Source organism: Urocampus carinirostris, chromosome 12, assembly GCF_059441175.1.
Source record: "Urocampus carinirostris isolate Australia breed hairy pipefish chromosome 12, RoL_Ucar_1.0, whole genome shotgun sequence".
NCBI lineage: Eukaryota > Metazoa > Chordata > Actinopteri > Syngnathiformes > Syngnathidae > Urocampus > Urocampus carinirostris.
In genome coordinates this window covers 13,103,890-13,117,523 of record NC_142360.1, presented here as the reverse complement: position 1 = coordinate 13,117,523, position 13,634 = coordinate 13,103,890, and the positions used below count along the sequence as shown (strand labels likewise).

The 13,634-nt window shown below is 38.9% G+C and overlaps 1 protein-coding gene and 1 long non-coding RNA gene across 9 annotated transcripts in view; both read left to right on the top strand.

Annotated features, from left to right (window-relative positions):
- LOC148354989 (uncharacterized) overlaps nucleotides 1-13,634 on the top strand; it is a 218,357-nt gene that overhangs the window by 146,886 nt on the left and 57,837 nt on the right. The gene's annotated exons all lie outside the window — the stretch shown is intronic.
- sox2 (SRY-box transcription factor 2) lies at nucleotides 6,641-9,565 on the top strand. Its single transcript, XM_088349139.1, has one exon. The coding sequence runs from the start codon at nucleotides 6,963-6,965 to the stop codon at nucleotides 7,926-7,928; it is 966 nt and encodes a 321-aa protein (XP_088205265.1). The 5' UTR covers nucleotides 6,641-6,962; the 3' UTR covers nucleotides 7,929-9,565.

Here is a 13,634-nt window from a genome sequence, read left to right as displayed (position 1 = left end):
AGTACAGTGGACATTTTTTGATTATTTTTGTTGCTCTTGATAACACTACATAGATTTTGTTTTCAGTTTACTGGAGTTGCTTGTTTATTTTTGTGCGTCTCGAGTTCATGTTGGCGTTGATCATACTACATAATTTGTTTGTATTTTTAGTTTACTGGAGCTGTTTGATTTTCTATGGGTGGCTCTGCTCCATGTGACGGCCCCTAGCGGCAAAAGCATTTATGAATACACGAACATTACAATTGCGTTCAATCTCTGCTGAATTTAAAGTGGTTATCTAATGCTAATAAATATATAGCGTTAGGTTATGTAGCAAATAACTTTATAGAACCGCATGAGCTACTTTTCACCCCATTACTTTTTCACCCCATTATTAGAACTTAGGCCATTCTCTAAGCTCTACGTTGTAAATATTTGTGTCTACTTTCCCTGACAGTCTTGTATCTTATTTTTCTCTTTTAAGTATTTATGATATGTTTACAATGGAATGCCATGTTTAATCTCCTTGTATACAATGTTTCACCACGTTGATTTAAAGACACTTCAATACAATACAATTTAACTTTAAAAATACTCCTATACTTTTTTTCCTGATAATTATAAATAACCCTGCAGTTTTCAATGGAATAAACATGAGTCGTTTTTGTTTTACATCCCATTGGTGCTGATCCTACATCCCTCCAATTTACCAAAGCACAAATATTTGCTATCACTCACATTTATTGCAACCGTGTAGGCTTTTCCAACTGCACTGCGAATTTCTCCTTTTTTTCTAATTTTAATTCACAATAATTGTGGATGCAGGACCATTCGCGTCTGGCCGGGGCCCCGCTCTCAGGCAGCCGCAGGTCCCCGCTGTTCCTTTATTATCCTAAACAGATTAGAGGTAGCGGGGAACGCACTCAGATGCAGATAGCAGCCCATTTTGGAGCTTGCATTATAATGGGGCGAACTGCATGTGTCGCCTCTCACAGCCTATTAAGCGCCAGATGAATCTTATGTAAGGTTGCGAGGCCTCCATAATGAGAGCAGAGGTGGATGGAATGAGGTGGTAAGGGTGTGTGTGTGTGTGTGTGTGGGGTGCTCTTCCAAATAATATCAAACGGCTACAATACAAATAACAAGCCTTGATCTATTGGATTTCAATTATGATTTAATCCAGTGACAATCTCCTTTGATTTCATTAGTTCATGTGAGTGATCATTGGACTTGTTTTGAGGCTTTTTGTAATTTGGTATGGGGTGTGTTCAACCACAAGTCATGCAACATTTTTTATCTAAGGTAAATTAATATTTTTGTTGTTTTTACTACATTGGAGACCAGGGGTAGGCAAACTACAGTCCGTGGGCCACATGCAGCCTGTCAGGCTAATCGATTCGGCACGCTAACCAAAACAGTCATGTATATTTTAATAGTACAGTCCAAACAAAAAATAAATGTTTTTTTTGGGTGGCAACTATGTCCCCTCTTTGTTACTCTGTGTTTCTACAAAAAAATACTATGAAGAAATACTACAAACTACTGCGACATTACAACAAAACCAAATATCAAATTCAGTGCTTAAAAACTAGGACTTCATATTTTATTTTGCTTTAATTCTGAAAAGGAACATTTTGGCAATAAAACTATGCTACTACAAGAGTATGGCATAAATACAACTACAATAATATGACAAGACTACTATGGGAGTAATACGAAAATACTACAGAAATACTACAAAAACACCACTATAATAATACTATCATACAAAATTACTACTACAGAAATATTATGAAATAAATACAATGAAAATGCCACTACGTTAATACTATGATACAAAATAACTACTACAGAAGCATTACTACGGAAATATTACAAAAATACTTCAAAAATCATATTACGATAGCAATACTTTGAAATGTTACAATACAATTACAACAGAAATACCCCAAAATACCACTATAGTAAAACAAAACGATCACTACAGAAAAATTAGGAAAGACATACTATTAAAATACACTACCAGAATCTTACGACAAAAATACGACAAAAATACTGCTACAGAAATATTATGACAGAAATACTACAAACATACTATTACAGAAATATTGTCACAGAAATTATGCAACTATACTACCACAGATATATTTCGACATAAATACTTCAAGCATACTACAACACCAATATTACAAAAAGGCTACTACAGTAATACTACAAAAATACTACAGATGTACTATGAAACTACTACAAAAAAACTACAAAATTACTACTATGTAAATACTACAAAAATACTACAGATATCTCATCTCATTTCATTAGCTACACCGCTTATCCTCACTAGGGTCACGGGGGTGCTGGAGCCCATCCCAGCAATCATCGGGCAGTGGGCAGGGGACACCCTGAACTGGTTGCCAGCCAATCGCAGGGCACACGGGGACAGACAACTCACTCGCTCATTCACACCCAGGGACAATTTTAGACCGGCCAATTCACCTGAAATGCATGTTTTTGGAATGTGGTAGGAAACCGGAGTGCCCGGAGGAAACCCACGCAAGCACGGGGAGAACATACAAACTCCGCACAGGAAGTCTGGAGCTGGTTTTGAACCCACGCAGGAGGTTCCCAAGACATGAACTGTGCCGCACATGCGCTAACCACTGCGCCGCCGTGCTGCCCTACTACAGATATACTACAAAAAAAATCCACTATGGACATACTATGAAACTAATACATAAACACTACAAAATTACTACTATGCAAATACTACAAAAGTACTACTGCATAAATACTACAAAAATCCTAAAACAAAACAAAAAACGCTACACGACTACTGGTGGTGGTGGGCACCATTATCTGTGGTGTGTATTAGGCAAATACAGCCTGGCAGCAGGGACATTATGTATTATTTTTGCTGTAAGTGTGAGTGTTTCAAAATCAATTTGATGAAAGTAATCTATTTAAAAATAAATATAACGAGTAGATGTCTGCATGTATATTTCAACTAAATGAAAAAAAATCCAATGACTCGAAAACATAGTTGCCCACCCCTATTATAAAACAGAAAGTAATTTCATGTCTCCCCCCTGTGAAACTCTTGCCTTGCAATTGTCCTTCTCGCCGTTTGACGGCGCTAGTGTCGCGCAGCAATACACCACGCATGCACGCGCGCGCACGACGGCAGGTTCAAGATAGGAACGCAAAACAAGTGGCAGGCGCGGGAAGGGTGCGCACCAACTTTTTGGGTGTGTATTAAAAAAAAAGGCGTATGAAAGAATAATTTGAATAGAAGTGTGCGAGGAGGCCGCGCGACCTCATGTCGTGTTAATTGGGCCTCGAGTTGAGTTTGGATCGGGAACAGAAGAGAAGCAAGCAGGTGTGCCTCGCACATCATTCGCTAATTGGACGACTGCCTTAAATCTCTCAAATATTCCTCACCTTTATTCCTAATCCACTTGTAAACCCCGGTAGGTTTTGTACGAGTAAGAGGAAGGGGGGGGGGGGGCTCTGGGGGTTGGGGCTCGGGTCAGTGAGTGAGGCTTTTAATATGAACCCCTCCGCCAACAATAACAGCAACAGTGGCAGTGGAGGTTAGTACTGTGTAGTTCGCGAACGAATCAGCATTTCGGCGCTAGGACCTGAACGGCGGGAGCCAGATCCCCTTCCAATCTCTCTCTCTTTCTCTCTCTTTCACCATTTCTCCCTCTCCTTTACAATCTTCGTCTCGCTCTTTCTTTTTCTTTCTCTGCCTTGTTATCTTCTCTCTCTCTCTCTCTCTCTCTCTCTCTCTCTCTCTCTCTCTCTCTCTCTCTCTCTCTCTCTCTCTCTCTCTCTCTCTCTCTCTCTCTCTCTCTCTGTATTTATCTATGTTTATTTTTCTCTTTCTATCATTTTCCCTTTCTCTCTTTCTACTGAGTCCAGCCCTTTTTCCTCTCTTCCTCCCACTCTATTTCTCTTCCCCTTTTTTGTTTTTACTCCCTACTTCCTGTGTCTCTCGCTCTCCCTGTGTCTCTTCCTCTCTTTTTTCCCTCTTTCTGTCCTTTTCACTCTCTCTTTTTCTTTATTTCTCTCTCTCTGTCTCTTCCTCCTCTCTCTCCCTCTCTTTCTCTCTCTCTCTCTCTCTCTCTCTCACGTTCCCTTATTTAACTATTTTTCTCTTTCTTCTCTCTTTTTCATCTCAATCTTTTTCTCTATCTCTCTTTCTCTCGTTTTCACAATCTCTTTTTTTCTGTCATTTTTTACCTGTTAATCTATCTCCTTTTCCTCTCTTTCTCTCACTACATGTAGCTCCGAATATATCTCTTTCCTTCTCTCTATCTCTCTCTCTCCCTCTCTTTTTTTCTTCTCTCCATTCTCCATCCCTCTCTTTTTTTTTCTTTCTTTTGCCCTTTCACTTTTTGTTCTTGTCCACCCTCCTACTCTCTCTCTCTCTCTTTCTCAGTCTCTCTCTTCCTCTCTCTCTCTCTCTCTCCTCTTCTCTCTCTCTCTCTTAAAGGGGCTCGTGACTGGTCAGTATGGGTGGCCTCTGCTCTGTGTTGTTTGCCAAGTATACGCAATTTGAATGTTTAAATTAGATACGAGTTAACTGTATATTGAAACAATAAAGCCAATTGTGAAATAGTAGCATAATACACCTTCATAACGAATTAAAATGGTGTATATTATTTCATTATTTTTGGTAAGATATCATTAATAAGAAAATCAATACGAAAAGCCGTATGAAAGCCAAAAGAGTCCCCTCTTTTTAGTGAGCCGAGCTGAAAGAGTCCGTTCTTTAAAAAGGGGCGAAATCTCCATCACTAGTGGAAGTGGAGTGGATTCTCGTCTTTGTCCAGCAGATGTAGGGACAACGTGACTAACAAAAAGGCGCTTATTTGCACCAAGATGAGCCCGTCTGCCTTCTGTGCATGCGTCGGCATTCAACTGCAACCCGCCACAAGGCGAGCCGTCGTAGGGAAACATCTTGGATTACCGCGTACTCTCTTTGAGACTCTAAAAACAAACAGAACCGCCTCTCTTCACTCACCTTATTGTTACTTATTATTCCCCTTTAGGGTTTGAGTATTTATTATCACAACTATTTCTTTTTATTTGCGGTTTTGGAATTGTCGCAACTTTCTTGATATTTAAATTTGTATCATTTATTTAATGTGTTTGTGTTTGTATTATTATTATCATTATTATTATTATCATTAGAATAATTAGTGTTGGTTATTTATATTTACTATACATTATCTTTATATTATTTATGTTTCTTTTTTCTCTTTTCATTTCCTTGTTTTTGTTTTGAGTTTGTTTGATTTCTTGAACTACCACCAGTTTAAAATATTCCCCCGGGAAAATGTGAGGTGTTTGTGGGGAGTGTGCTAAGAATTTACATTTACAGTGAACCCCCGTTTTTCGTGTTCCGAGAAGATCGGCAAAATCTGTGGAGTACAAGCCTTCAGTTTTAAACCATGACACAATTAACTACGCTATCATACATTGAAACCAAGAGATAAAAACTCTTTATACTGGTTCAGGTCTTTTTTTCAACAAATAACTACAGTACTGTCGAATACTATTTTAAACAAAAAGTAGCGGGTAGACTATTTAGCCAATCAGAATGCAGAACACAATGTAAATCAGTTAAGTAGCGAGGCAGAGAAAAGTGAACCGCGTTATCGTAAGGGTTTGCTGTATACATTTTGTTTTTCTTACCAATTCGCTATTAAAAACAAGAAAAACATTGTATTCAGATTTAATTCAACCCAATTTTGGTTGGTTTGTAGCACAAAAAAAACACATTTGGGATTTATCTGTATATTGTATATACGTTGTTTTGGTCAGTTTTGTTAGTGACGTTTTCTGTTACTGTCTATTAAATATTTTGATGTATTTTACAAAGATATGTCGAAAAAAAATATTGTTTTGAAAAAATAACAGCAACAACACATAGTTGTGTCCAAATATTATAAGCATACCAGATCTGTCACTTTCTTGGCTTTTTTAATCTAAGCCTTTTAAGAGTTGGATAAACTTTTTAATGCATGTCGCTTTAAAAATTAGATCAAGCACACAAAGTGAGAATACAGAGCATGGGTGGAACCTAAGGGAATCTAAATTTGGCTTTATTACAATCACAAATGTTTCACTGAAAATGAAAAATAACGTGTGTAAAAGTTTATCGGCTCACTTGGACGAAACTTCTGTTTTCTACGCTTTGAGAAAAACTTGAGGTTAAGTTTGCACCTCAATTGGATTGTTAAAAACAAAATAAGAAATAAAACAGTTTAAAACTTTGATCCAAGAAAAGTAGCTTGTTTTCGGGTGAGAGAAGCTGTGACCCAGCAGTTTATGAAGCACCTTCAGCGTCAAATTGAATCATCCTGTTTTTTTTTTTATAAGCACCTTCTTTTCCCGGAATTCGGGAACATAATATGACCTCATTTAAATCACATATACTCCTAATATATTGAAAAATATATGTATTATGTATGGTTTATCTCCAACTAGTAAACAAGTGATCTCATCTGAGCGTTCGCGCACGTCTGAGCGTGTTTTCTCCCGAACCGCACAGGCCGCGCCTCTTTATGCTAATCACAACCTCTCATTGGTGGGCCGGCAGAGCAAGTCGACCGCGATTGGCCAGGTCGAGGCCATTTATTCGCTGACAGCCGCGTCACTCGAATGGTCGTCTATGAACTTGTTCCCAAACTCTCTGGACTTGTCACGGCTCCGGCAGGACTGGGGAGCAAAAAAAAAGGCTCCACTTTGTGAATGTGTTTTCGGAGAAGCGAGAGACTTTTGTGGACACGACATCGCCGGGACCTTTTTTGGGGGGAGCGGGCTCTCTGTGTGTGACACACCCGGGAGAGAGAAAGGCGCACGGGGGAAAGTTGCTGAAAGAATCGACAGGTAACTTTTTTTTCTGCTGCTGTTGTTTGGTACTATTTGGACTCCTCCCTTTACGTTTCACCCTGTTCGGGAACCGAGCAGTTCCCGCGATGTACAACATGATGGAGACAGAACTGAAGCCTCCCGCTCCCCAAACTAACACGGGGAACACGGGGGGCAACCCGGGCACCGGCAACCCAAAAAACAGCCCAGAGCGCGTAAAGAGACCCATGAACGCATTTATGGTATGGTCCCGGGGTCAAAGGAGGAAGATGGCCCAGGAGAACCCCAAAATGCACAACTCAGAGATCAGCAAGCGTTTGGGCGCCGAGTGGAAACTTCTCTCCGAAAGTGAGAAGAGGCCGTTTATCGACGAGGCCAAGCGGCTGCGCGCCCTGCACATGAAGGAGCACCCCGACTACAAGTACCGACCCCGACGGAAGACCAAAACCCTCATGAAGAAGGACAAATACACACTTCCAGGCGGGCTTCTGCACGCCCCGGGGGGGAACGGCATGCACGGCGCGGGGGTCGGCGTGGGAGTGGGCGGTGGTGTCAACCAGCGCATGGACACTTACGCAGCGCACATGAACGGTTGGACCAACGGCGGTTACGGTATGATGCAGGAGCAACTGGGCTACCAACACCCGGGTTTGAACGCGCACAGTCCGGCCCAGATGCAACCCATGCACCGCTACGATATGAGTGCGCTGCAGTATAACACCATGGGGGGGTCTCAAGGCTACATGAACGGCTCCCCAACCTACTCCATGTCCTACTCGCAGCAGGGGATGACGACCTTGGGCTCCATGGGACCCTCTTCAGTGGTCAAGTCCGAATCGAGCAGCTCCAGTCCGCCAATTGTCACCTCTTCGTCGACGCACCGGGCAGCTACTGGTTGCAACAGCGGCGGCGGAGGAGGAGGCGATCTGAGGGACATGATCAGCATGTACCTGCCAGGAGCGGAGGTCAGCGAGCAGACTGCAGCCCAGACCCGGCTACACATGTCCGCCCACTACCAGAGCGCCGTGCCGGGGACGACGATCAACGGAACGTTGCCCTTAACGCACATGTAAGCCCAACCCAACTCTGGACTACACGGTGGACTATTTTTTGTACAGACGAGAAAAAAAAACTAAAATGAAAAAAAGTTGTATAGAAGTGAACAGGAAACGGACACAAGTTTTTTTTCCTCCCTTTGATTTGTTTGAAGGAAGCGCTAGGACAGTGGTCGGCAACCACCAGGCCGTGGACGGGTACCGGGGCATTTGGTACTGGGCCGCACAGAAAGGCAAAAAAACATACTTTTTACTTAAACTGTATTCGAAAATACACACACAAAAAAGCATACTTTCTACTTAAACTGTATTCGAAAATACAATCCCCCCCAAAGATCAAAGTTTGGTTGCAAATTTTGGTGCGTGTTTCACGTTAGTACATCATCGTAATTGAGCAACGATTCATCAGTCGACTTTATTTGCTCAGCATTTGATGTAACGGGAATCAAACCTGGTCTTGGACGGTAATGTCAAAATGTCAAAATATAACCACTAAGTTATTTGGATTGTAGATGACAATAGAAAATGTATTACATAGGATCTCATCATCACTGTATTTTTTTACGGCGCCACGTTGTACAATCTTGCAATGGAGCAAGAAAGATCTTAGCCAAGACAATATTGTACAAAGTGCTACAGTGAGTAACATTAGTGTGGTGATGAGATAAAATATATTACACCTTTTCTATGTTATCTAGATCCGTAGTGATCTAGTGAATGCACAGAGAAACAAGGCTTATTATCATCATCATCATCATCATCATAATTATTTTTAGTATTATTATTATCGTTAATCTTATTATTACTTGTGTTATTATTGGGCTGGGTCGCGAGAATATAGAGACAAAATGGTACAGAAAAAAGTTAGGGACCACTTCACTTCCCTCACTTCCCTCACTCGCTTTATTTCATTTAAGACAACCCCCCAAAATTATTTATTCTATTTTTAATGTCTCGAAATTTCGGTAAAGAACGGGTTGCCAAACATTGCTCTAGAGGAGCCGCGCAAGGCAAAAGGCGCCCCCAGACGCCCCCTCCCCTGTCACTGCTGGAGCAAGTTTTCAACACGACCAAGTGGGAGTCGCAATCAAATGCTTTTTTTTTTTATTGCAATCACCTTTTGTACAGTATTTATCGAAAAACATTTTTACAATCAGATGGAATTGTTCAACGGAGAGGTTGCATCGTTTCCCGCCCCTTTTAGATCCAATCTATATAAATATATATCGTAAAATGAATTGGGAAGAAAAGAGACAGAACAAGCGAACAGGTAATGTGTTTTATTCAATTTTAATCTATTTCGTTCAGAAAGAAGCAAACGCCCCCACACAGCTCATTTATCTTCAAGTTAATTTATATTCCCGCCTCCCCCTTTTTTCATCCGTTTGAGGTATGATGCTTGTGCTCTTCATTTTTCTATTTGATTTGTACAATTTCTGTATATTGAATTTATGTGCTCTTTTATGTTTTTATCTCCAAATTCATTCCTGTAGATGTCTTTTGAAGAAGAAGAAAAAAAAAATCGAAAGCCAACCACCTCCATGTAAATACTGAAACTAATACCATCCTTATAACAGCAACGAGTTCGACTGAGTATATTTTTTCCATATGCAGTTTGAAAAAGAATAAATTTTGGAAATTTGGATACTTGGAAATGGTGCGAGTTTTGATTTTGACTTTAATTGTTTCTTTTTGCTTAATATGCAAATGAGTTCGTTTGGACAGTGGTGTTCCTGCTTCGTTAAACTGAAAATTGCGATTTTATTTTTGTTTTATTTCAGCGCTTGGTGAATAACTGCGTTTGTTTTTTGTGTTTAATCTGGGGACGTTGTTAAAATGTTCAAGACATGCAGTCAGATTTTACGACCGTAATTAGTATTAATTAAAACGGATAAACTTACATTAAATACGCTTCTTCCCGTATTACCACCCCGAATTCCAATCTACAGCGTCCATGAATGCTCATGTACTGTACAACTGCCACCGCGAATATGCAAATATTTATCATAATTTATCATTAACATATTGTTTTTAACATTTTCCAACCTTTTGAAGATTTTTACCCTTTTTCTTGGACTGGAAGGAAGAGACACCCAATTGGGTTATACTTGTATAATAACGATAAAATCAATTAATAATGATAATAACAATAATAATAGCAATAATGATAATAGTAATAGGTGGCGTGAGATTAAAATGCATTGTTTTTCATTTAGTGATTCACGTATACACAACAATTTATCCGTTTTCATTAAAAAGAATGAGTTCTCCTGTCTTTTTTTGAATTTCCAAGGCCTCACTATTTTTATCCATAGACTAATTCCCCTTTTTTTCTGTGTGGGTATTTTTCTCCCTCATGCAATGTTTAATCAAACGGGCCTGCCTGCTGTTTTCGGTTTCTCGGGTGACTCTCACTTCTCTTCTTGTCCTTTTAATACACCTAAATTCGTCTGAGGCGCAGCCAGCCTTCTCCCCTGGAAAAAATAATCCTCAAAATGAGCTAACAGCTCGCTTTGAATTACTAACGGTTTTAAATCTGGTCTGGTGTGCAGCGAGGTAGATTAAGATTAGGGCGGTTGTGTTTTGCAGGTTTTTTGGTGGGTCCCGGGGGAATGTGACCCACATGAATATTTGAAAAAAAAAAAAAAACTCCTCTGGGTCTTGATCGGCTGGGCCTAGAGAGGGTCAAAGGATAGTAGTCCTCTTCATTATTTATTGATCCAAGACGCCCAATTGTTTGTAATAGCTGTGCACACCGGTGATAAACAATTTGTGTCAGAAAAGGCTGAACTAGAAAGCCTATTAAAGTGTCTCTGGTCCCTCCCGAAACCCCCACCCACCCTCCTTTTTCTGTCCTCTTTGTAGCGACATCAGGTCCCCGCTTAGTGGCCCCGAGGACAGAATAAATTATGTTGTCAACTTTGATGTGGCGGGAAAAAACAATCATGAGCAAAATTATGCAACGGGTTGTATATATTTTAAACGTGCACACTGGGATCAAAAAACGGACGAGGGTTATTTGTGGTAATAGGACAAGAGGCCGAGATAAAACGTCTCACACATTTTTTATTGGCTGGTGATACAAACGTGTAAAATGCATTTTAGATTTCGTTCCTAAATCCATTTATTCAATTTATTAGGATAAAATAATCTATATTTACCGCCGTGTTGTCCGTATTTAGGGATCGTCTTTGTACTTTTTTATACAGCTCACATGGAACTGTGAATACAAATATTAGTTTTTTTCTACTGTTGGGCCCGATCCAGGAATAGTCGTAATGTTTCAAAATAAATAAAATATAATTTAGGGAATTATATTTGGGTTTTTAACAACACAGCGGTGGGTTATTTTGACCTTAAGGCTACAGAAGGGACAAAAAATTAACACTTGGTCCAAACATTTTAAAACTTATTAGTTCGTTGATGAAAAATGTGTTAAGACCCCAAAAGCATTAGGGTATCATAGAATAGAATAGAATAGAATAGAATAGATTATAATTTAATAAAATAGAATTTAATCGAACAGAATGAAATAGAAATGTATTTATTGTCATTGATCAAATTTGATTTTGCCCAAAACAATTAAAAAAATGAATGCAGATTTATTACAATTTCTCCCTAAATATTAGGATTTTGTTCCAACAAACAAATCTTCATTTCTCTATAGTTTTACTTTTCACATTTTCATTACACCAAATCACTCGTGTTTATGTGCGTGTTGTTTCCCCAAAAAGAGATTGTTTTGTTCAGAACAGGCCAGTTTTTATCGATTTTTTTTTAAACTTAAAAAAATGTGAGATAATGTTTGATTTGAATATATTCTCATTGATAAGAACGCTATGAAAATTGTTTACAACGAGATTATAAATGTCACTCCAGGATAAACAAGATAGAAATAACATAAAACAAATAAGATCAAATGATTGTAAGCACAAATAGGCAAAATATTTACAAGGTAGTGCGTGGCCTACGTTTTAGATATATTGGAATACTGGTGCAATGAAAATAGTGCTTCATAACAACGGTGAATTGAATAGAATAAAATATAATGGAATATTTTATCATGGTCATAAAAAGTGCACTGGGAAATATATAGTCCATCATCTTTAGCTGCAGCAAATATACATATAATCGTGTGTGTCTATTTTATTGTGCTATTTTGCCTTCTTAAATATGCATTTTAGAGTGCTTTACTGCTTTGCAAGACGAGGAGGTAACTATACGTGCGTTTCCGTCTCCCCCTTATCCTCCCCCCTTGCACGCACTCGTGGCGTCTGCCCTCTACAGACGCACTTCCTGTGCTCGCGTGTTGAACGTCCTGCAGGACGCTCGGGGCTATTTAGACTGCAACAGGTGGGAAGCGCGCGCCGCTGCTTATTTTTCTCATCTCGCCTGAGGTTAAAAAAGAAAAAAGAGAAAAAAAAGAAAAAAACCTCCCAGATGTTACGCGTGATAATTTGCCGTGGCGTGTGGTTGTCCAGGGTTTGTTGGGTGTGGGTTTTCAACACTGCAGAAATAAAAGCGACTCCACACACGACGTGAAACCTGATTATGGGAAAAATAAATGAAAATACAGTATGTTTAAATATAGTCGAAATCCAAGTGCAAAAAATGAAGACAAATAAATAAAAACTTTTAGGAATTTGGTGTTACCCAAACAAACACAAATTTGAGTGTTATTAATATGAAAAATGCTATATCAATAATGGGATTTTGTTTCAACAACAAAATGTCGCCTTCTTCTTTTTTGTTAGATTTTTCACATTTCCCCCATAAAACCATTCGTTTTTGTATGCGTGTGTGTTATTTGCTAAAATATATTGTTTTGGCCAGTTTTGATGAATGCTTTTCTATTTAGTCTAATTGTGTTATAAATAACGATTTAATAAACATTGTTTCCAAGTAGATTGGACATGGCTCTCCAGGATAAACACGTAATAAATTCTTCAACGATGAAAACAAGAGAAAATAATGTCAGGATACATCATTAGCGTTGATTTGTACAAAAGAACCCGGAAAATTCGGGCAAATGGGTTATAGTAGTTGACTGATCAACTTGAAACTGAACTTGAATACTTTGGATACAATCTTTAATTGAGTATCACATAGATTATTCTTTGAATACATTATTTTTGGGGGTTTAAAAGGCGCCCTATTGAAAAATACGGAGCATTACTTAGTACACATTTTCCAAAGTAGGTGAAAGTCTGACAACATACTGTATGGTCTCATCTTTTACAAATGCCTCTGATTTCTTTTCCTCATGCATTTGAGCCACAAGAACCACAAAACAGTGGTGATAACTTCATTATTTTAGTCACAGGGCAGATTTTGCATGTCTTCACTGTCATGCGAAAAATGTATTGCCTTCTTGCCTTTATGGAACGTTAACAATCTAAATTTGGTGATATTGTTTTAAACAACCTCCTAAATTGCTATATTTTATTTGCCATATCTCCCAAATTAGGTTCCTCTCCAGAAAGCCAGAAAATTGGGTAGGAAACGTTCCAAAAAGTCCAAAAAGGACAAAAATGGAGAGGATTGTATTCACATGTTATGCTGTTATCTAGCTAAAACAAGCTTAAATATGTTTTCAAAAATCAGTTATTTTACCTCTTCTTCAATTCCAGTATTATTCACAGAGGGCATGTTTTGCATGTTTTTGCCATTTATTTGAAAATATTTAACTTTCTTTGCCTTTATATATTCTTAACAATGCCATTT